Below are 23,004 nucleotides of genomic sequence, written 5' to 3'. Positions count from 1 at the left end.
TTGCCGTGACCACCGGGAGGCGTCTGTCGGGCCCCGGGGGCTGCCGCCATGAGCCTGGACGATGTGCGGTTGCAGTGGCTGCAGGACCGGGTGCTCACCGTCCTGGAGCTGAGCGATCCGGCGCCTTTCGAGGAGCTGCTGAACCGAGCTGGCGGCCAGGAGGCAGGGGCTGTGCTGCGCTTTTTCGACCGTGGCTCTGAGGCCGGGGACAACGGCAGCGCGGCAGGCGCGGCGCTGCTGCTGCTGCGGGCCCAGCGATGTGGCGAGGAGGCTGCGGGTGAGACCCCCCTGCCGCCCCAGCCTGCTGAGCCCTCCCCGGGCACTGCTTGACCCGAGCCCCCTCACTCTCCCCTCACCAGCTCCCCATTTCCCCCTCCCTCAGCCCTCCGTTTGCCCCATCAGCAGAGTCCCAGCCCCATTACCCCGTCCTTATCCCTTTCCCTGCTGCTTCACCCCTTGGGCAGTGTCTGGTCCACATGTTCCCCTTCTATCCCACCCATTTCCAGACCTTTCTCCTCTCTGGTTGTGCTTTGGTGGGATTTGCACCATCCCCCCTGCAGAGTGGTTGTATCACGCTTTCCTCCCATTTTATGTGTGTGCAGATACAGGGGACACAGATGAGTTTGCAGATAAGCAGCAGGAGGAAGGCCCAGGTAACCCGTTCCCCGAGCAGTTGACTGAAACAGCCCCCTCTGTGCTATTGGAAGGAAGTAGGTGGTTTGGGTAGCTGAAGTGTAGTTGTTGCAGGCCATACTGCCATGAAGGCTAAATGCAACTAGCTAATGTGGCGCTCTGAAGCAGATCCAGCAGTATCTGTAACAACAACAGTTCTTCTCCCAAGAAAGCATATCTGATTTTGTGCATGTTCTGGGCAGTGTGGCTAATGTTTTCTCAAGAACTTCTGCCTCAGGGCTCTCCTTTTAAAGAAAGCTATCCTAGTCTGGCCTTTTCATCTTTTTCAAAGAAACTGAAAGAGAGAGACTGACTGGCATGAACAAAATCAATGCACAAATGCATATCTTCCATCCAGTCTGTCTGTGACATCTTTTAGTGGCTTTGTTATTTCAGATTTTGAGAGATTAATTTTATTAAAATAAACAGAATGAATGAATATGTTCCCTTTAGTAGGAATGAATTAATTCCCTGTGACTTAGGAGTTACAAGCTCTCCTTCATTCTGACCTAGTTTATTGAGGATAATAGTGGTGATTCTGTAGAGTTAAGCTTGGTCCAGTACTTTAACCACAGTATTGCAGAGAAGCCTTTCACAAAAAACTGGAAAAAAACCCAAAGGAAAATGCATAGAAAGGGTGTCAGAAGAGAGCAATGATCTTTGGTGGCTCAGAGATTCAATTCTCTGCTGTCAGTATCTGTGTAACTCCCACAAGCTTCTGAAACAGTTTTTTTGCAGAAGCAAGAAGTCATGCTCTGATATTTTACAGGCATAAAAGAATTTTGTTCTGACTGTGCAAAAAAGATAGGACCATGAAGTTAAGTGCTGAATCCTGCTGTGGGTGTAAGTAGACTAAAGGAATGATAGAATTCAACTTCCCACTCTGCACCTCTGAACGGAGGCTGCTGCAATGCTGCAGGTTAATGCTCAAAAGCAGAAGGACAGGAGAATTATTACTTGACAGTAATATCGGCGCATACAAGGATCTAGTTGGGGGTGCGCCTATGCCTTTTCCAGTTCTTTTAAGTGTCTGGAAGCCTGTGCTGAAAGGGGAAGAAGACATGATGCACCTTCTGGAAGACAGTATAAAATGAAGTTTGAAATTCTTGACTGACCCTGGAATTCATGCAGTTGTTCCTGTGTTACAGTGGGGCATAACATAACTATAAACATTTTCCATATCATAGATTTGTTACAACAAAACCCTTAATTAATTGCATTTTCTTTTACAAAGTAGTTTCATCTTGAAATGTGTTAATCTACTTACTTTGTTGTAAAAGATCAAGTGTGTTGGAAAATGCTGATAAGGATACTCTAAATAAAGATCAATCACCTGTGGAACGCAGTATACTCACTTGTTTATTTAGATGCAGTTCTTCAGCAATAGTGCTGCCCTACAGGAAAATGTATGATTAACAGCAAGTTTGGATGGCAGGTTGTTAAAAGGTGATGCTGAAGATGGAAGAAAATGCTCAGTTGTGTAGTTTAATAAGAAAATTGGAAGGGTCTGTCTTATATGCATGGAATACCTGTTCTTTAATTGTGTTCTTTAGGGATGGCTCAGAAAAGCAAGACATCCCCTCTGCAATCTGCAGAAGATGGAAGTGTGTCAGGTCATGTATCAAGTCTCCCTGGTGGGTCTGAAATGAGTAAACTGGAGCAAAGATTTACAATAGACAGTACGGAACACACACCGCAGGTAAGTCTCTTGTATTTCACTCTGTTCTTTTGTGGATATGAGGATGGTTTCTGATACAAATATTTCACTAAAACTGGTAGGCAAGTTAAGGAGGTACAGTGCAGAGCAAGTCCTCGGTGCAGAACAGAACATTTTACAAGAACAGGAATTTCCATTCAAAACCAATGGCCTGCGGTGTCTGCCATAGCCTCTGACATTGACTGATAAGACATTGCAAAGGTGATTTACTGGGCAAAATGCTGACTTTTGGTGAGAAAATGCAGCAGTGGGTTACTTGAGTACCGCATTAGCTGTTCCCAGAGTTACTTATTAAAAAAAAGTTGCAGTTAATTGCTAAATAAAGACACCATGAGAAGAGCATGGAAGAAACAGTGAATAAAGCCTTTTGTACCTCAGATCTTTTACATAACTAGGTGGTCAGGATGGAGTCTGGGGTTTCAAACTAACCTTGGTTTATGACTGAGATGCAGGTGGAAGGAGAGGAGGTGCTTGCATATTCTCAGAAAGGGGTGGGCATTTAAGTGCCTTCTGATTTCTGCTGTTTCTGGCACTAATACTTTCAGTCCTGTTGGTCTGGAAATCAACATTGTTTCCAAAGCTGATGATTTTTACAGTTAGCTGAGTGATTTTTTAACATTTCATTTATGTTAGTGGTTTACTTGGACAGCAATGTGAAGATAATGGAGTTAAACCAATGATTCTGTCCTGTTGCTCACAGTAGACAAACATTTTCTTACTGTTAAGAAATGTGGCAGCAAAATTCCTTTATATTTTGTTTCAGCTACAAGAATGGAAAGTTGACAAAGTGTGCTTCTGCACAGCTGTTGATGAAATTCCTGAGGAATTGGTGTCAGATTCTACTGTATATTTTCTGAGAGACACCAAAGGTATGTGGCCTGAATAACTGCAGGCTCAATATTTTAAGTCTTTGCATTAAACAGTTCTTCACATTGAGAAAAGGTGATAATGACTGGGATTCAGGATAGTGCATATCCACCTTAATTAATGGGGTAGGTTAGGAATACTCTCAGAGTAGAATCAGGAATGCTTTTCATATGAAATTTATGGAAAGTTACATATCTTCAGTGTTTTACCAAAAAAGATGAAGCTTTCATACTGCACTTGGAGGAACTAAGATTAGTTACTACAAGTTCTACAACTATGTAAAGTGTTTTGAGGATGAGGAGCTGTATGTGAAAGTTAGACCATAATGTAGTGATAAGCACAACCAGAGTATCAGACTTCCTCACCTCACTCAAATTCTGATACACACCAGCAGCAGCTTTTATTCTGATAGTTCTTACTTTTATCATAAAACCAATGACAATAGTTATTCCAGCAGCTGGAGTAGCTCTGGTTCTGGCTGCAATCAGACCTCTGTGTCTAGCTCTGGCCCCATGGGAAACAGCTTCTGCACTAAAGCAAACAGGTATTTTTTGCCACACCTATATCCAGGAACTATCAACAGTATGTTAACTCTAATTTAGTTAAATAAACATTTATGTGGGCTCTCCAAGCAGCAGCATGCGTGGTTTGAAGCTACAAAGTATTTTGTATGAGCCTATTAGTTTCAGTTTTTCTAGAAACAGGACATTTGAGAAAAAAAAGAAAATTATTATAATATATTTGGTCATTTTATGGCAGTTCTGTGCAAGATTTTCCTGGTCTATCTGTAGAACAGGAGTTCAAATCAAGGCCACTATGTTTTTTGAACAGAAAACCATTTCCTAACTATAAGGCTGGATCGTAAAGACTTAAGAGTCAGATGGTGACGCAATTATTTTTCTGCCCTTTCTGAGAAAGCATGCACACTGTTAAAACCAGCACTAGTTTTGAAAGTGATTTGCATCAAACCTAGTTTATTACAAACACTGTTTGTTTTATGGAGTTTTAACTTATTATGGAAAGGACTTTATGCTTTATGCTTTCTGTATCAAATAATTAAATTTATACTAATTGCTTGTATACTGTTTAGAAGGAGTTACTGAACCTAATGACCTGACTGAAGCTAAGGAGTCTCTTCCTAAAGTGATAAAGTTTGGTGTACTTACTGATGATACTCTTTTGATGCTAAAGAATGCCATCTCACAGGTAAATGCGTTACAGCTTTTATGTATGGAGTCTTGAGTGTTTCTGTAAGTGATTTGCCTGTTTAGTATTCTGCTGATCATATGAACTGTGCATAAGAAGCGTTAATATTTAATGAGTGACCTTCATATGCCAAAATGATGTTTTTGTGAATTGTTATTTGATATTTTGTTTCCCAGTTTTTTGTAAAGGTGTGGAGATGGACATTAATTTATTGCCTGGCCTTATATGAGAAACATTTAAGAGTGTGACACCAGATACCTTTATTTTTGTGCTGACAGATGTTTGTAAAATCATGCTGGAGCTATTCCTCTGTAGACCTTGAGACAGAGAGAGCGATGCTAAAGAGGTGAAATGGGAAGAGATGCACTTAAATTAAATTTTAGAACAACATGCCCAATGCTTAAGTGAATTGCTAGTAAGCTGACTTTTACTGATTTCTTTTTTAATATGAACCATATAATCTACGGTACCTGTTTGAATTATAGGCATTTTCACCAGCTGTCTCCTATAGTCAGCAGCAGATGGAGGAAACTTCCTTTAATTCAGATGATGATAACACAGATTCTGGAAACAGGAATTTACCCAAGACTGACTTTGCAGGAAAGAAAGAACAGCTTGTGGAATACTGTAATATTCAGATGAGGAATGAGATACAAATGAACAGGCAAAAATTCTCAAGTGTTACTCAGCAGACTGTAGGACAAACTGAAGGCAAGTGTTCTGCCTATGCTGGCACTGTGGTGTTTAGTACATGACAGTAGAAAGAGGTTCATCTGGGAATGGCTTTATATAGAATAACAAATACATACAGTTTCTGGGGAAGCTCCAGGCCTGATTGAAGTTTCTCTTTGCTGATAACAGTAGTATTTTTACTGCCCTGAAACATAGCAGGCAGTATGGAGAAATGGGTTGAAATCGATGATAGTCTTTCAAACAGCCTGGAGTAAGAAGAGGAGAGAGGGTAAATGTGCCTCGTTGCTTGCCAGTGTGCAGGAGACTGAGGCCGTAGCAGGGTATAGAAAGTGGCAGACCGCATGAGACTTTCAAGTGTTTCTCAGCATCCCTTCTCTGACAGGGGATACTGTCATGCCATTAAGGAGAGCATGGTGGCCTACAGTAGGGCCTGATAGTCTTCTTCAGCAAAACCCTAATCCTAATAATTCTTAATCAGTAGAGATTGGGTTAAGGCATAAAACCTGAGAACTTTTCACTTATTTGTAGGAATGTGTCTTTCTTGGCACTGTGTTAGCTGTCAAGCAACGGGATGTATTCTGCCGTATTCTCAAACAGGCAGAGCAGGTGGTATGTTACCTGTCCTTAAGTACCTAAGAAGATGGAAGGCACAAGCCATTTCAGTGATGTTACTTCACCAATGCTGATGGAACAAGACAATTAATTCTATATGCTTTTTCTTTTAATAGGAGATATTAAACTGGAGGTGCCAGCTATAAACCTAGAAGGTGAAGTGACTGTTCTTGCCACAGTTCCAGAAGTGGTTGAACCTCTGGAACGTTGTGCAGTGACCTGGCAGAAATTAATATCCACAGCTCTAGAGGAACAACTGAAAAAGGTTCCACAGGTAATGTTTTCTATAATACCAAGCTGCTTTTATTCCTGGAGACATTATTTTCCCGCAGGAATCTCTTTGAATGGTTTGTGCTCATTTTTAATCCATCTTCATGTTTGATTGTTGGAAAGTCATTTACTAATTGATGTAAAGTAGAACAAAAGTAGTGAGGAACGGTGTGACTCTGGGAAATAGAATATAAATAGAATATAAGTAACTTACTGCAGATCCTACCCGCACAGGATGACTGGAAAACTAAGGCACTTCTGTTATCTGCACTTTTCTAAAGAGCTATGAAATATTAAAAGCTGCAGTGATTATTTTTTTTTAAATAGACGACTATTTTTGCTTGAAGAAAGTAATCTCTCTCAAACAAAAATTCAATTGTAAGGTTCTGGTTCTGCAAACACTTACACATATGACTAATACCATTAAATATACTGAGGGATTTCATGTCTACAAAGTTACTTGTGCATAAGCATTTGCCAGCACGAACTCCCCAGCTCCAACTCAGGGATATACTCCCCATGAGCGGTTCCCTTCAGTGCGTGTAAAACTCCCTTGGTTTCAAGGGTCTTCTTCTGTCTGGCAGTTTTGCATGGTTGAACTATATCAGGTTTTTCTCAGCATACAGCGTATTGAAAAGAAGGAACAAATATAGTCCTGTTTATAGGTTTTAACTCTTGCATAATGGTAATTTAGAATTTTTATTTTATTCCACATTACTTGTAGGGTAATGGTCCGCTTGCAGAAATTGACCTCTGGTGTGAAAGGAATGATACTTTAAGTGCTCTTACTGAACAGACAAAGCTTCCAAAAGTGCAAAAAGTCTTGCAAATATTGCAGGAAGCTGAATCTGAGCATATTCAAGATTTGCAGATAGTCTTAAGTGACCTCAGAAAACATCATGTGGAAGCTCTAGATAATGTTAAATATCTTTCAACTCTTGAACGCCATTTGAAGGTATGTATCCTTAAGAAAACTTCATGAAGTTTTAACTGTAGTACCCTGAGTCTGGTTTCTCTGTTGATACAATCACCTCTTGGGTTTCTTTTTTCACTTGTTAGCACCCATAAAGATATATTCTAGCCTTTTTATATTTAATAAAAAAAAAGGCTTGCTTATTTTGTTTGAGATACAGTTCTAATGTTTGAAAGCAGAAGCCCAGAGCTGTGAACAGTTTGGTTTGTAAATCACAGCCTTGGGAGCATTTGACAGCATAGCTGAACTGGGCAAAATAAAGATTTCTGTGCTCCATTTTTGAGGTAACTTCTATCACTGATTACAGTGGATATCTCAATTTTTAAGTTTTATTGAAGGTCATCCAAACATCCAAATGAAGAGTTGAGCCAAAACTAGTCTTGAGACATCTTTTACTGAGAAGAGAATATGAATGAGAAAAGACCTAAAAGGCATTTGGAGCAACAGATGCAGATTTGCACTTCCTTAACCATGTGTGTTACTTGGGCACCAGGGTGTTTCCTTCACTGAGTTATTTAATTAATAATGTCGCAGACTTTCTTAGCTTCAGGAATCTATAGAATAAATATAGGTTTATTTAATATGAATTTGTGTATTTTTCTGACATCTTATTCACAATATTTATAATACATTTAATAGAATTTAACATATGGCACTGGGTTTAATGTTGTCTTGGATACAATTCCTTCGCTGATGAATACCCTGAGATTGATATGGATTCTATCACGGCATTACAACAAGGATGAACGGATGGTACCCCTCATGGAACGAATTGCATGGGAAATTTCAGCAAGAGTGTACAAAGTTGTAGATTTACATGCACTGTTTAAGTAAGTACTGGATTTCTGTACTAGGAACTAGGCTGTATTTATTAAAAGCTTTGCTTGTTTTACATGAAGTGCAGTAGATAACACTTTCATCAAACAGGTTTCAGCATTTTTCACTATTGGAAGTTGTATTAGGTCAAATAAGTCTATTTTGTAATTTCCATAAATTACTGAATCAGCCCTGAGGAAATGGGTGCTTGTCCTCTTTTTTTTCCTTGAAAGGATATAAATCAATAAAACCAACAGAATTACAGTGGTAAAGAAGTGACATAAATACCATCAAAATCAGTCCTGAAATAGTATCTCCTTTCAAAATTAGTCACATTGAAAATTAAGACCTCACAGCTGTAAGTTTTGCCTAGATCTTGTATAATTAATGCTAAACCAGGGTATATTAATCCAGTTGAGATATAATTTTCTATCTATAGTCTTTCTGTTTAGTGTCTTAACTGTTTTGATTTGATTTCTAGAGAAGATAGAGCTGCTGCAAAAAAGAAAACAGCAGAAGCCAAAAGCACTCTTGAACAATGGAAGAAATGTTATTTTGCTGTTTGCGCCCAAATTGAAGCTTCAGGAAGAGAGCAACACTGGGAATTTGACCAGAAACGTTTATTTGAAAAAACAGATTATATGACTTCAGTCTGCCAAGATCTGTATGATATTTTGCAGGTAGTAATATAGGCAATAAATAAAAGGATTGTGTGAACAGCATCTTATTCTGTAGAGGAAAATCTTTTGTATTGAAGTTGTGGAAATGTTTACAGCCTTTAGTTTTGTGATTGGTTTTGTGTTTAAGACCTGAGCAATGTCCTTGATTCCAGCAAAGCTGCACTTATTGCTTGAGATGAGATAACTCTTCTCAAGGTACTGGTTGAAGAAAGGTATTACTGTGTATGTTGCTGTTATGAACATACGGATTTGTAACAACTGTTTCACAGTTGTGCAGTTTTCATGGGTTACTAGCTTAATGACATAATTTTAGGTAAAATAACAATTTAAGTATACTATAATATAAAATGTGACCATATATGAATCTGTACATCAATTGCAGGATAATGTGTGAATGGAGAGATGCTATGTTTAGGCTAATTTAAATCAGGGTAACTAGCAGTATTAGTGGTCCATCAGTGGTCAGATGCTATAGACTGTGTGTGTAAAAACTGTATGTGAAAAGTGGAATAAAAAGAAGTAATAACAGTGTTACCTGTTTTAACAACTGAAGCGTTGGGCTTGTAAAATGATTTGTCGGTTTTTTTTCCATGAAGCTACTTAGTGTCTTGTATAGCAATATACAAAATGTAAATCACAGCAGGAATTGATGATTCTCTGAGCTTTGTTTTTATATTTATAGGAAATAATATCAGAAAGATGTGTTAAATGGCAGAAAAAAACCCATTAAAAATTAAGCTTTCTGATATGTTCTCCTGAATAGGTCATTGAAGAGTTTTGCAATATATTTGGTCCTGAACTAAAAGCTGTCACAGGGCATCTAAAGCGCATTGATGATCTACTGAGACGAGTAAAGGGACTAACTAGTCCTATGGAAGAACTGACCTTTGACCCTTTTAGCATCAAAAGTGCACATGACTGGAAATTAATTATGGAAGAATTTAGAGAAGAAGTTTCAGTAAGTACCATATACTGTAATTCTCTGCATCCGTTACTTCCTATATACAGATTCCTTCTAGAATATCAAGATTTTAATTTAAAGAAAATGTAAGTTTGCAAAAGAAAAGAATATATGAATAAATACATAAATTAAGATGTGAGGAATGTGACAAGTTTTTCAAGTCAATATTCTGTTTCCAAGTTGGTTTTGTTTATAGTTTCACTATGTCTTGAACGTGGTGAAGCACACTTTTTGTTCATTGGCAGAATCGCTACAGCATGAACAGAGGCTGCATATGACCTCCCTGTCCTATTGTGCTGACATGTCTCAGTCATGTCCTACGAAGAAGTAAAACTTCCTTTTCTGGATCCATTCGGTTCTTCATCCCTCAGCTAAGAATAGCCACAAAGTACAAATTTTTACAGTGTTTTTTGTGATTTATGTAGCTGTCCAGAAGATGCATTAATTAACATTAATTTCCTGCAGTTTATTGGAAAACCATCAGTTTGTTAGTCATTTGTAAGACTAAAAATATGCTTGATCACTGTTATAAAAAAGCATTTTAATTTTGCCTTCCTTTCTTGGTTTTGTAAGATGAATCTCTGAAGTGATAGGATTTCATGGCCTTCTTCCTTTAGGTTATTGAAGAAGAGACCAAAAACTTTATTGATGAGTCTTTCAAGACCCTTCGGTCAGCAGAAGCTGCATTCAACATGCTGTTAAACTTCAAAAATATCTGCACTCGTAAAACCGTTCATAAGCAGTTGATGATGAAGTTCAATGATGTTTTGGACCAATACTGTAAAGAGGTATTTAAGGATTTCTTATGTAGCACATGAAGCTCTTCACCTTGCGAAAATCATAAATCTGTGTATATGTCTAAACACCTGTATAGTGTCATGTACTATCTGAAAGAGTGAGAAGTTTTACAAAATTAGCACAATAATTGCTCTTACTTTTTTTTGAGCCAGTTGAAGAAATATTATGGGTAATTTGCTGAAATGGATGTGCATATCTGTATATGTGCAGCACTGTAGGGGAACCAAAAGGTGTTTGCATGTACTCTGAAGGCAACAAGGCTTATGGCTATTCTTTACCTTGTGAACAGCAGTTCAACAGTGGTCCTACCTGAGAAAATACATCTTTCGTACCCTACAGCTTTCTTGTGATGGACAACAAGTTTGTGGTATGACCAGAAGGTGTCAGAGAGAAACTGTGAAGGCAGAAATAATTTCTGCCATGTAGAAGCCTGTATGTTGGAAAGCTTTTTACATCATAGTATTTTTCTTGGTATTTCAAAGAACACTGAGTTTAACAATAAAATGTAATCTTACAGAAAACACTACCACAGTAGCAGTGCCACAAGATACAGAAAAGACATCCTCTGTAATGTGGTAATACAAGCAAGAGATGCATGGGGAAAAAAAAAGAATAATTGTTTTTGTCCTGCTGGTGGAATTAGTTTCAGAGCTTGTGCTGTGTACCAGGTTTGATACTGATCATGGTCAAGCACATGGAGAAATGATTCTTTGCAATATTTTATTTTCTTCTAGGTTGAAAGCATTAAGCAAATCTTTCTTCTGAACCTCAAGGATCCGCCTTTGTATAAGAATTATCCTCCAATGGCTGGAGCAATATACTGGTCCCGATTCCTTTTCCATCGGATCAAACGCCCTATAATTCGATTTCAAGAAGTAGAGGAGTTGCTTGCTAGTGAACATGGAAATGAAGTATGTTGGTTCTTTTGATATTTAATAAAGGAAGAAATACCTTCTTCGTACCCTTCTTCTACAGGTGTAAAAGTGCTCTTATGTAGGTGAAGTTCCAAGAATGTCTTTGCACACAGCAAGCCATTAGACATGAAAAGCTGATTTGGACCTTCCTGCTGTTTCCCAGAGAGACAGTGATAGAGTCAATGACAGAATTCAGGAGCCTAAATTCTTCACTGCCTGCATTAATTACAAGACATCACTTGTCCTCTTATCTAGCAAAAAATAGAAACCATATTGAGAACAGGTTAGTTGAACATTTCTCATGGTCTTTGAAATGAGTTATACAGAGTTTTCTTTTCTAGGTAAAACAAATGTATCTTCAAGTGGCCAAGAGGATGAAAGAATATGAAGATGAAAAATACAATCAGTGGAGACATGAGACAGAACAGATACTCCCACTGTTACTGAAAAATACACCGCTGACTGTCATCACTAGTGGATCTGCATCCCATGTTAATACAGAGACACTTGAGCAGGTGAGATACAGGAAGACAGTATACCAGATTTCTCTGTGGGGAAGAACTGAAACTTATGTGATGGTCAGTGAGATTTTTCTAAGAATGATATTTTAAGCACAGTTTTTGAAAGGAAGATTTCAAAAGTTCTGAGCTCAGAATTGTTTTTGTTCCTTTATAAGATATAGATGCTGAATGACCTGGCAAATGGATGAATGTTTTTTTTCTATGTGTTCTTCTGTGCCGTAATTCCTTTTAATTTTTGGATTTTGGTGCAACATCTTTGGGACATTACAACAAAACTTGGGACTGAAGTTAGGTGGAGGTGGGTTCCCAGCAGAGATCATGCAGACTCCTGTTCTAACTAAACTTTTGTCTGACTATGAACTTCCACTGGGATTTCTGTTGTGACTGATTGCAGCAGTATGTGAACAGAGGTGATTTCACTTGTTTCTTGTAATCAGCTTTCACTGAAGAGGTAGTTGTGTGTAATTTCTGAAATTAGAATGCTGAGGCTGCCTCAGTCTCTGGAAGTCAGCCATTCTGACTTTTACTGCCTTATCAAATGTCTCCAAGAGCTGACTTTTTCCTTGCATTGTAACAGTATGGTGTTCCTCTCCTTTCTGCTGCTCTTTCTTGTGTTGTAGAGCTCTGTAACAGAGGAGCCTGTCACTGCAAAGAAGAGTGTCCGCTTCATAGTGAATTTTTCTCCCATGCTTCAGGAGGTTATACTTGAAACAAAGTACATGGAACTACTAGGGTTTCCAGTCCCAGAAACAGCGAGATATGTGGCGTTACAGGAAGACAGATATCTTGGGTAAGGCTGTAACAGCGTATCTGCACACATACAGACTTACGGCAGTGTTTCAAGTGATTTCATTCCAAACTAGAATGGGCACTGAGTCATAAAATTCTGGAAATCTGAGAGGTCTTAGTGACATTTTTAAGGGTAAGATTACTAATGGCCATGTTGCACTAATAAGCTTTTCTCTGGCACCGTCTGCATCCTTTACCCTGTAGGACAACGTTATACAAATTAACATCTTATCAAAATCTGAGAGAAAACAAGGACAGTAATTTGTTTGCAATGAATTGTTAATGCCATTTAGATTTCAGCTCACATTTAAACTCACTGCTGCTTTCTTTTCATACAGCCTTGGATAAGTCACTTTTGCCCACATTATCACAGGCTTTTAGCACATGGGTATGGCAGTAGGAGCCCTAACTGGATTTTAAAGTTCACATGTTGAGTTCACTTATGCGCTTCAAACTGAGGCTGTCTTAAAAACCGAGTTGGGGCAGGAGAGGTTTTTCTAGCTACTATTTGACCTATATGAAATTTTTCTTTTGTTTTCAATAGGAAATTAATTGCATTTATAATCAATATATATTCAGTGGTTATCTTTGCAAATTGTGCTTTATATGGAAGTCTGAATGGAATGATGGAAGCGATCTTCTCTTTGATCTGAGTTCAGCGCTGTATTTCCAAAAAATCATTATTTTTATGTTTTGTTGTTGTGTTTCTTACACTCCTTAGGTATAAAAATAGATTGAAAAACATGCTGGATGGCTATCACAAATTAATGGAAACACTGAATGAAGCAGAAGCCAAACTTCTTGATGACCATATTCAAGAACTCTGGAGTGTATTCAGATCAGGGCACAGAAGACTCAACTGGAACTCCTTAAGTAATAGAGATAGTATTTTAAAATGCCTCGCATACTGATTCTCAGTTAAAAAAATCTCTTTAATTCTGCAATCTGTTTTTTATGTCATATGACAGCAATGTATCCCTAAATGATACATCCTATTGCCATGGGTCAGGGTCAGAATAGTAGGTTAGACAAAGTCTGATTCAGGAAGGTATTTCTTTAGTTTGTATTGTATTTTTAACACTGAGTGGAAATGAATAGAGATGCTTAGATAAGAGCTGTAAGGAGCTAGATGAAGGGTTAGGTGAGAAATCATTTAATCCATCTTTCTGCAGAATGTCAGTTCATTCTCAGAGATAAAACACATCTGGATGAGGCAATTTTGATGCATTGGTGAAATATTTGTTAAAAGAAAAATACCCAAATGGTTGTGATTTATTTCAAGGTATTGGTGACTTTATTGTCCGATGCACACAATCCATCAGGAAGTTTGAAACACTTGTCCATCGGATTCATAATATTTCTGAAGACATAAGCAACATACTTCTGTTCATAGAATCAACAAATCTCTTTAAGTTTCCACTTTCAAAAAATGGTGATGAAGTTCCTGGTAAGCCTTCATATTTTCATTTCCAAGCTCTGTGATGCTGTATTTTGTTCTGCCTGCTACTTTGCATTTTTAGTTGCTATGATCAACCCTTTTAATTGTTACCAAAACTAGTTACAGCAGTATTTAAAGGTGTAAGAGAGGAAGCACAATCAGAGCTTCAGTACCCTAAAGCTGACAGTTAGTGTCAATGAGAGAAACATAAAGATGAGCATGCAAGTAGATATTTGACTTGTGTCTACCTTGCTTTTGATCACTTTCCCCCTAGCTTTCCTTTGATTTCCTTATCTTTCTTGTATGCAGTAGTGTAGCCTTAGAGCTGCAATTTGTATGGAGTGTCAGCTCCCTTCTGCGCTATCTGAACGGGTTTTCTTAGATGGAAATTGTGGTGAGGTGATTCTCCCAGGTCTCCTTGGCACTTGAGTGGTTGGGTGGTGGATTCTTTCAGTGCTTTGTAAGTCTTAAAAAGGTTACTTTCACATCTAATGGTTGCTATTAAATAATTAAATCCATACAAAATCAGAGGGCTGAAATATTAATAAATTAAGTGTTAATCAGTGGAGATATTTTTTGTCAAGATCAAGTTAATGTTCACAAATATAGCCCAGCTAATTGTTCCGGTATGGAAGTCTGCTAGGTCTTTTTCAGTTAATAATTTTTTGTATCTTTTGCAGAAGCAAAAAATTTTTTTGAGTATGTTAAGTGTGAAAGAGCAAAAGATGTGGCACACATGGTTAGAAAGTATTCTGCAATTCCACAACTGCTAATAAAAGTGGAAGGACGAGTTGCCAGTACGAACAGTGGCAAATCTCCAAAATTAACTTCCTATTATGCATATTGGGAACAAAGGATTTATCAGGTGTTGACACAGTTAATTGTGAAGTAAGTCAATTGTTTGCTTAATGGATTTTCAGTCTTTCATCTTCAGGTTTTTCTGGGTCTGTTGATCAGTATGTGTACTGGTACTCTGTTTGAACACTTTGATAATTTGCAGTTTGAGACAGATTTGTATTTGTAATGTTTTGTTCCTGTGAAGAATGGAGAAGTGATAACAAGGTACAGGAGAAACCCAAATTCTGAGAAAATGGATATTGTCATGAGAAGAGAGAAATAAGATAGGTTTTCTGCAATGTATAGTTGCATATCCTTGGTTTATTTTTAAAATCATGGTTTTGTTTTCTAAAGAATACAATTTTGAGTTGGTGTCTGGGTGCCAGATGCATCCTTGTAATGCAGGAGTCATCAGTTCAAGAACAAATTTTTGTTGGTTTTTACTTTACCTGTTCTGCAGCTGCTGAGGCCAAGGAGATTCCTGTAGCAAGATATTATAAAGGCTTATATTATAAGCAAGACAATATTACAATGGTGCATTACAGGTTTATAAAAGCTCAGCCATCTCTTCTTCCTGTGATCCATGTTTTTGTAATCTGGTCCGTGCTCAGCTGACTTCATTGTGCTTTCTTGGCTGGACTCTTGCAATGGAGTTGACGGTAGCCTCAGGGTCCTTTTGCACCAGGGTATTCCTTCCCCATTTATTCCTTCCAATAGCTGCTTTTAACTAGTCAAACTTTTGCGTTAAATCAGTATTAGTGGGACAGTTTTGCTCCAATACACATCAGTGTTTCCAGCTGAAATCCATGGTAACTGACTTCAGGCAGATCTGCTTACATATCTAAGCAATACTTGGTGATTACAGTCTCTGTTAAGCATTTCGATGGGGGGGAAGCACCTGATTTTTACAATCTTTGACATACTTTTTTTTCTCTTGCCAGGAATTTGCAGGCTTTTAATGCGGCTGTTCTTGCAAAAGTGCCACTGTTCCAAACAGAAGCTATTTTATCTTTTCATGAGATAATCTTGCAACCTAATGCCAATGAGATTGATGAAATGACTGTTCAATGTATCCGAGACTGTGTGGAGGTCACTGAGGTGACTTTTGATAAGATTTACTTGTTGCCAGAGTTTGCTTGTGATTATAATGAATTAATCTTGCTTTATGTTTAAGCAAGCATAACTGTCAAAGGGAAGATTCATATTGCTTTATCTTGAAATCCAAATACCCAGTACGTTTTTCTAATTTTACAGACTGTCCTAATTTTAAAAACTGATGACAAAGGAAAAAAATATACTGTAAAGCTTCATGCAGTTTTTACTGTGGCAAAACTATTTGTTACTTTTCAGCAGTTTAGCAGTGTAAGGACATGAATTGGTTCTATAAATCAGCATACATCAGAAGGAAAAACTTTTCAGATTGCTTTGTAGATGTTGCTTTCTGATGTATGAATAAGCTGGTGGAGTAAGGATTGGGAGTAGCCTTCTCTATATTATGGCTCTTCTCAAAACCGGGAAAAAGCCAGTTGAGAAAATGTTGGGAGAAGGGCATCTAAGAAACATCTAGGACAGTGGGTTTACAGCAGATGAAATATCTAGCTTGCTGGCAAAGGTGTAGCAATATTTGCCTGCATGAATAAGTTCATGTTGAACTGCTTTCCAGAAAAGAACCCAAACATTGTGGCAGTGTTCCTGTCCTGTCCTGATGGAGAAATGATTCCAGGCATCACTGGAAATGAGTTGATTTAGTTTGTGTGCTTCCTGTGTTCAGATTTGTTGTTGTTCTGCTCCACTGCTTCATCCAGCCTGTTTGATCTAATACCTGTTTGTCTGTGTCATGCTATATTGTTGCTCAGCTGAGATTTTAAAAGCAGATTGAGTAACACATGGAAAGGTTTTGTTAGGATGAAACTAACTCTTCTCTCAAGTTTATGGGAAAAGGTAATCACTTTTTTTGCTGTTGAAAACCAATTGGTTTTAGAAATCATTCACACCACTTTCTACATAGTCTCCTAAATAATGGTGAATTTCTTCACTGACAGAGTTGTCAAGCACTGGAACAGGCTGCCCAGGGAAGTGATTGAAATCACCATCCCTGGAGGTATTTAAAAGACATATAGATGTGGCACTTAAGGAAGTGGTTTAGTGGTAGATTTGGCAGTGTTAGGTTTACAGTTAGACTTGATGTTCTCAAAGGTCTTTTCCAACCTAAATGATTCTATGATTCTATGAATGATTTGACTAAAATGACTCTTTGCAAAGTAACTGTTTTTAACCCTTGTCTTGAAAACTCTAGCATTTTGTACGATGGATGCATGGTACATGTATTGAATGCCCTCCTCAGCGTGTCAAGGAAGATGAAGTTATCACTTTCAGCTTTTACAGTGATGTCTCCCAGAACCCTCTGATAATTGAACAGGCTGTTCTCATCACTCAGAATGTCCACAGACTCCTGGCTTCTCTGAGCAAGTATTTGAACCAATGGAAGAGGTACGACCTGCTGTGGAAATTAGACAAAGGCATAGCTTTGGAGAAGTTAGCTGCAGAAAAGCCTACCTGTGTCACCTTTGATGAAGAGTTGCAGTTTTATATGAAGGTAGCTCAAGAAGTGAATGAACAGCCCTTGATTAAAGATGAGCAATGTATCAGGCTTCAGCTCACTCCGTTAGCCTACACAGTGCAGGAGAATGCTAGGGGCTGGGTGATTTCACTTGGAAAGTTGCTTAATGAGTCTGCAAGACAGGAGCTCTTTGGTCTTCAGGAGGAGATTCAGGTAGGTGTTTTCAGTTTGTTTTTGTTATCTTTATCACATAGACTGAAAACAAATCTGCGTATTATTTGCTGGTGTTTTGTGTTTGACTCGTCATTATAATTCTGCCTAATTGCTTTGTCAGTGTTGCTTCTGGAAATTATTTTTACTTCTTATAGAGATTATCACAGAATCTTAAGAGGCCTCCTGACTCCCTGGAAGATCTCAAAATTGTCCTTGGCACAATTGCGGAGATCAAAGGAATGTCCTTCGAGGTGGAACTGAAATACTTGGACATCTGGGAGAGATACCGAACTCTTGCAATGTACAATATTCCAGTAGGTGTATGTCTCATAAAACATTTCAAATTTGAGCTAGATGCCCATATGCCCCACATGTGAATGAATAAATGTTTTCCTTTTAAGCATTTTACAGAATCACAGTATTGTTGAGATTAGAAGGGATGTCTGGAGATTGTCTAGTCCAAACCTCCTTCTCAAAACAGTATCTCCACTTTAAAAAGGACATATTGCATATGTTTAACTCTGATTCAGATCAATTCAATGCTGGTTTTGTGTTTTGTGAATTTATAGTATTCCTTGTAATTATTTTTTGTGAGAGTTGTTGCTTGTTTTGTTGTAGGTAGCTAAAGAAGAACAAGAGATGGCTGATAAGATTAGGGAAAAGTGGGAGACTCTCTTCTTCGAAGCATCAGAAGTTGATCACAACCTTGGTGACATAAAAAGAACATTCAGAAAGGTAATATTTGTAATTAATATTGAAAAAAATTAGAAATGGAAGGAAAACAGTTTAAACACTGTTCTCTTTAGGTCACACAGCAACAAATTGAGGACTACAGCAAAGAGGTAGAAGCTTTTGCCCATAAATTCATGACTGAAGGACCTGGTGCTGTTGGGGAAAATCTTGATAAAGGTAAGTGGATTAATGTGTGTAAAGTGGTGTCTTCAAAAAAATACTAGTCTTTGGACAATTCTTCAGATTTTATGTAAAACAAGAAAATTGTGCTTTCCTTATTAACATACAAACCAGGAATGTGAAACTTTTAGTACTGTAACTTCTACAGTCTGTATGCGAATGCTGTCTTATTTATTTCCCATGATCACTGGGATGGTTTATCTAGAAAAATTCCTCTCCCAGGCTTGGAACTCTTGGCCATTTTTGAAAAAGAAGTGGAAAATCTGGAAAAAATTCATCAGGAACTGCGCAGTGTTGAGAAACTTTTTGACCTGCCAGTTACAGTGTACCCTGATTTAATGAAAGCACAGGATGATGTGAAAGGCCTAAAGCAGATCTATGACATTTATGAATTATTAAGTGTAAGTATTGAACAATGTATACACAGGTGCACAAATATTCATGCACATACATACAGAAAAGGTGAGGAAGAGAAGAAGAGGTTGCACTGTCCTCTGGTTATTGTCAGCTCTGTTCTAAGCCTTTGCATGAAGTAAGATGTCACTTGTAATTGACTGTCGCCATGAAATGATTTTAATGGTGTTAGTACAGGACTAACAATGTCCCCGTAGTTGACCGAACAGATACTCTTTATCAGACAGGAACAGACCTCCCTCCATCCCTAATAATTATTGGGTGACATTTTACTGCACGAGTCTCCTGATGATTTCAGTGGGACTACTTTTGGATGTCTTATGTGTACAGGTAACAATGGGTATCTCAGGCTTTTATTGATCTTAAATATTTTTTAGTAAGTTTTATTTTTCCAGAATTAAAATGCCATGTAAAATATGCTTTTAAGGATGCTTTTCCTGTTCTCCATATTTCCTTTTGATTATTTCTTATACAACTGGCTGTGTTTGGCTATGAATCTGGCTTGGACATGAACATGTCTCTTCTCTGTTTGTAACATGTTAATACAATTACATCTGCACTCTCACTGTGGTTTCTAGATTCTGCTGTAGTGGAAAGATTTTTTTTTGGGCTCAGAACTAAAAGGAAATATGACTTTTTTCCTCCTGATGACCTTGTTCCCAGGCAGCTAAAAAGGAGTGGTCTCAGACCCTCTGGATAAACCTCAATGTCCAGTTTCTTCAGGAAGGAATCGAAGGATTTCTTAAAGCATTTCGAAAGCTGCCCAAACAAGTACACAGTATGCCAGTAGCCTTTCACTTGGAAACAAAAATGAAGGCATTTCGAGACTCCATTCCTTTGTTGCTTGATTTGAAAAATGAAGCTTTGAGAGAAAGGTTTGCTTTGATTTATTTAAATGAATTTTATATATATAGGAAGATTTTATTTGTTTTGTGAGAAGTTTTAATTTCAGTTACTGGGGTCATGCCATGTCCTGCTGCTTGAAACTTCACTTTCTGCTTAATTAACTTGTGTAATAGCATGCAAGGTGACTACAATGACTAGGATACTTTATGTATTCAAAATACTAGCTCCTGTTTAAAACAGTAGAGTGCTAAACACAGTTTCATTATTATATATTAAACTACAGTTGGTTTCACTTTTGCTGTATCATGGTGGTTGGTACAACTGTTGATGTGTCAATTTAAAACAGGCATTGGCAAGACCTTATGGAAAGAACAGGAACACGTTTTGAAATGACAAAAGAAACATTCACTTTGGAGAATATGTTCAATATGGAACTTCAAAGGCACTCAGATGTTATCAGTGAAATAGTCAGAACTGCTGTTAAGGAACTTAGCATTGAGAAGGTAAGGTAAAAAATCATAATAAAACTAAAAAGACATAGATGACAACAGTCCGTGTTTTATTTGATAATTTTATATTGGCATGATGGGAAGTTTGGCCATCTTTAGGGAGCTGCCATGATGTGACTAATGGCAACTAAGATCAATAGTTCTGTTAATAAGCTACCGCATGGCACAGAATCCTAGCTATTGTGGCATTGCCAGCAGTATATTGGATTTCTGTTATTAAAATAAGCAAGTTTGGCCTATGAAAAAGGATCCAAAGAAGGATCTATTCTGTTGCCATCATGTTTTGAAACAGACCCTTCTTTATAAACCAGAGTTTCATTTTTATGCTAAGATTATAGTTTTCTGGTTCTGGAAGACTGAAACCTGTGTCTTTTTATGCTCACATGCAGGGTGTGAAGGAAATAGCAGAAACATGGGAACACCTGAAGTTCACTGTGCAAATGTACTTCAAAGGCACTGAGAAGCGAGGCTTTATTCTGGGATCTGTGGATGAAATTCTAGAGATTCTTGATGACAACAATGTCAATCTTCAGAGTGTTTTAGGCAGTCGATTTGTGGGCCCTTTCCTTTCAACAGTTCACCACTGGGAAAAAACTCTGTCATTTATTGGTGAAGTAATTGAGGTAGGAAGGAAAGTGCTGGACTAAATAATTATTGTTTATTATTTATAATCAGTTTTCTATTGTTTGTATTTTTTTCTTTAATGATAACATTTGACTCTTAGATCTGGATGGTGGTTCAGAGAAAATGGATGTACCTGGAGAGCATCTTTATTGGTGGAGATATCAGATCACAACTTCCAGAGGAAGCCAAAATATTTGACAGCGTAGACAGGATGTTTAAAAAGGCAAGTTACTGACTTGACTTGTGATCAGCATAATTATTTAGTGCATTTTACTTCCAGTTCCATAGTTCACTGTAGTCTTCTGTGCCATTTGTAACACTGAGAATGGTATGTTACAATGAATTGAATATGAGATTGGGGAATCCAGGAACTCATGTTTTGTTTCACAGCTGTCATAAACAGAAGACTTCCCCTGATTAAGCTAAAGTGGACAGAGGTGTGATCCTTGGTTGGCAGTATGGGGCAGGCAGAATCCCCTTTTCCTTTCATTGGGTACATCTTTTTACCTTTACGATGATAATAAGAAGCTTAGATGTGTTTCTATAGATTAAGGACCTATATACATGCTAAAAAGACTTTTCTGGTATAATCTGTTCTCATACTGAACACATACTCCCACTATGAATATGGTTTATTTCTCTTTTTCCCGTCTGCAAAACTGAGATAGTACTGTGATTCTGAAATGCTCTGTTTGTCCTTTACCTTGAGGACCGCTGTATGCAGGAGCAAATTCAGGTATATGCTTAGGCTTGCATGACTTAGGATACAGGTTTGTCTTGCTTTCATTTGCTTTTACAGTAGTATCTCCATGCTCCCAGCTTTGAAAGCATACTATCTGTTTTCATGCAGCAGTTCAGTAACAGGAAGTCATATTTAAAACCCTTAATTCAATTCTCTTAAGAATCTATACTGCTTGTGCTGCTTCTATGCTTTGTCAGTAGTTAAATATAATTTGATATAATCCATTGTTGTTTAGTATTTTCTAAACTTTCTTTTCCTTCTATGTAGATAATGGATGAAACTGTAAAAGAACCAGCGATAAAAAAATCCTGTGAAGCTCCAAATCGTCTATCAGACCTCCATCATATAAATGATGTTCTGGAGATATGTCAGAAAAGCTTGAATGATTATTTGGATTCCAAGCGAAATGCTTTCCCAAGATTTTTCTTTATATCTGATGAGGAGTTGCTTAGTATCCTTGGGAGTAGTAACCCGCTTTGTGTCCAGGAACACATGATAAAGGTACAATGTCTGGCTTTCCACAGTACCTTGTACTTTTAGGTGCTTTAAAAAGTTTAACAGACTACACTGTACATGTTGTTAAGGATGGGCTAATATTTACTGCATACAGAGAGCATCCTGGCAGCATCTTGAAGAAGCTTCTGAATAACCAAATCAAATCTGATCAATAGCCTCTCCTGGTTCTCATACCTGCCAGTAGCAGTTATGGTAGAGGGAAGCTGGCAGAGGAACATTCAAGATACACCAGAATGGCTAACCATTAAAAAACCTTCCTGTAGCTCCTGATAGATCTTTATTTTCTAGAAAAAAAATCAGTGTCATTTGGGTCAGATCATCTGCTTGTTTACTTTGCAATTGGGCTGCTGAGCTATATATCAGAATTTGTATTTGATTACTTACAAGTCAGATCCATTTCTCTATAATCCATGGAAATTTTCTTTCAAGATTAAATGGGGGCTAATGTAATTAAGCACTTACATCTTTGAAGCTTTGTTTCTAAAATGGCAGTGAATTTCTTTGTTGGTGCATTTCAGATGTATGATAATATAGCCTCCCTGAGGTTTCAGGATACTGATAGTGATGAGACAATTGCAACAGCCATGATTTCAGCAGAGGGAGAGGTGATGGATTTTCGGCAGGCTGTAGCTGCAAAAGGCAGAGTGGAGAACTGGATGACAGCAGTGCTAGCAGAAATGAGACGAACGAACAGACTCCTGACTAAGGAAGCTATTTTTCGATACTGTGAAGACAGAAGCAGGTGAAACAATCAGTGTCAAGGATAGCATAAATGCTTTATGTATTATTATGAGCCTGTTGTGATATAGAAAAGCAAAGACAATTTTTTAATTTGTACACAATTTAGCCTGTGTTTCTGTATGTGGAGGGATATGAATACATGCATGTGCAGTATTTTAACTGA

At 37.9% G+C, this 23,004-nt stretch overlaps 1 protein-coding gene across 1 annotated transcript in view; it reads left to right on the top strand.

Moving 5' to 3' along the window:
* Positions 1–48: 48 nt before the first annotated feature.
* The window catches only part of DNAH10 (dynein axonemal heavy chain 10), a 57,426-nt gene continuing 34,470 nt past the window's right edge, over positions 49–23,004 (top strand). The window contains exons 1-30 of the mRNA XM_037401546.1: positions 49–277; positions 603–710; positions 2,226–2,371; positions 3,153–3,258; positions 4,347–4,462; positions 4,948–5,140; positions 5,884–6,041; positions 6,762–6,992; positions 7,650–7,840; positions 8,308–8,506; positions 9,270–9,464; positions 10,085–10,255; positions 11,000–11,176; positions 11,521–11,694; positions 12,321–12,490; positions 13,211–13,362; positions 13,772–13,936; positions 14,608–14,815; positions 15,706–15,862; positions 17,061–17,537; positions 17,693–17,851; positions 18,156–18,272; positions 18,344–18,446; positions 18,672–18,850; positions 19,527–19,738; positions 20,056–20,212; positions 20,608–20,841; positions 20,943–21,065; positions 21,852–22,085; positions 22,619–22,842. Of these exons, the coding sequence (XP_037257443.1) occupies positions 49–277; positions 603–710; positions 2,226–2,371; positions 3,153–3,258; positions 4,347–4,462; positions 4,948–5,140; positions 5,884–6,041; positions 6,762–6,992; positions 7,650–7,840; positions 8,308–8,506; positions 9,270–9,464; positions 10,085–10,255; positions 11,000–11,176; positions 11,521–11,694; positions 12,321–12,490; positions 13,211–13,362; positions 13,772–13,936; positions 14,608–14,815; positions 15,706–15,862; positions 17,061–17,537; positions 17,693–17,851; positions 18,156–18,272; positions 18,344–18,446; positions 18,672–18,850; positions 19,527–19,738; positions 20,056–20,212; positions 20,608–20,841; positions 20,943–21,065; positions 21,852–22,085; positions 22,619–22,842 (5,465 nt within the window). The remainder of the gene's footprint in view (positions 278–602; positions 711–2,225; positions 2,372–3,152; positions 3,259–4,346; positions 4,463–4,947; positions 5,141–5,883; positions 6,042–6,761; positions 6,993–7,649; positions 7,841–8,307; positions 8,507–9,269; positions 9,465–10,084; positions 10,256–10,999; positions 11,177–11,520; positions 11,695–12,320; positions 12,491–13,210; positions 13,363–13,771; positions 13,937–14,607; positions 14,816–15,705; positions 15,863–17,060; positions 17,538–17,692; positions 17,852–18,155; positions 18,273–18,343; positions 18,447–18,671; positions 18,851–19,526; positions 19,739–20,055; positions 20,213–20,607; positions 20,842–20,942; positions 21,066–21,851; positions 22,086–22,618; positions 22,843–23,004) is intronic.

Source organism: Falco rusticolus, chromosome 1 (genome assembly GCF_015220075.1).
Source record: "Falco rusticolus isolate bFalRus1 chromosome 1, bFalRus1.pri, whole genome shotgun sequence".
NCBI lineage: Eukaryota > Metazoa > Chordata > Aves > Falconiformes > Falconidae > Falco > Falco rusticolus.
The sequence above is the reverse complement of the archived record's forward strand: the minus strand, read 5'-3'. Positions and strand labels throughout refer to the sequence as shown.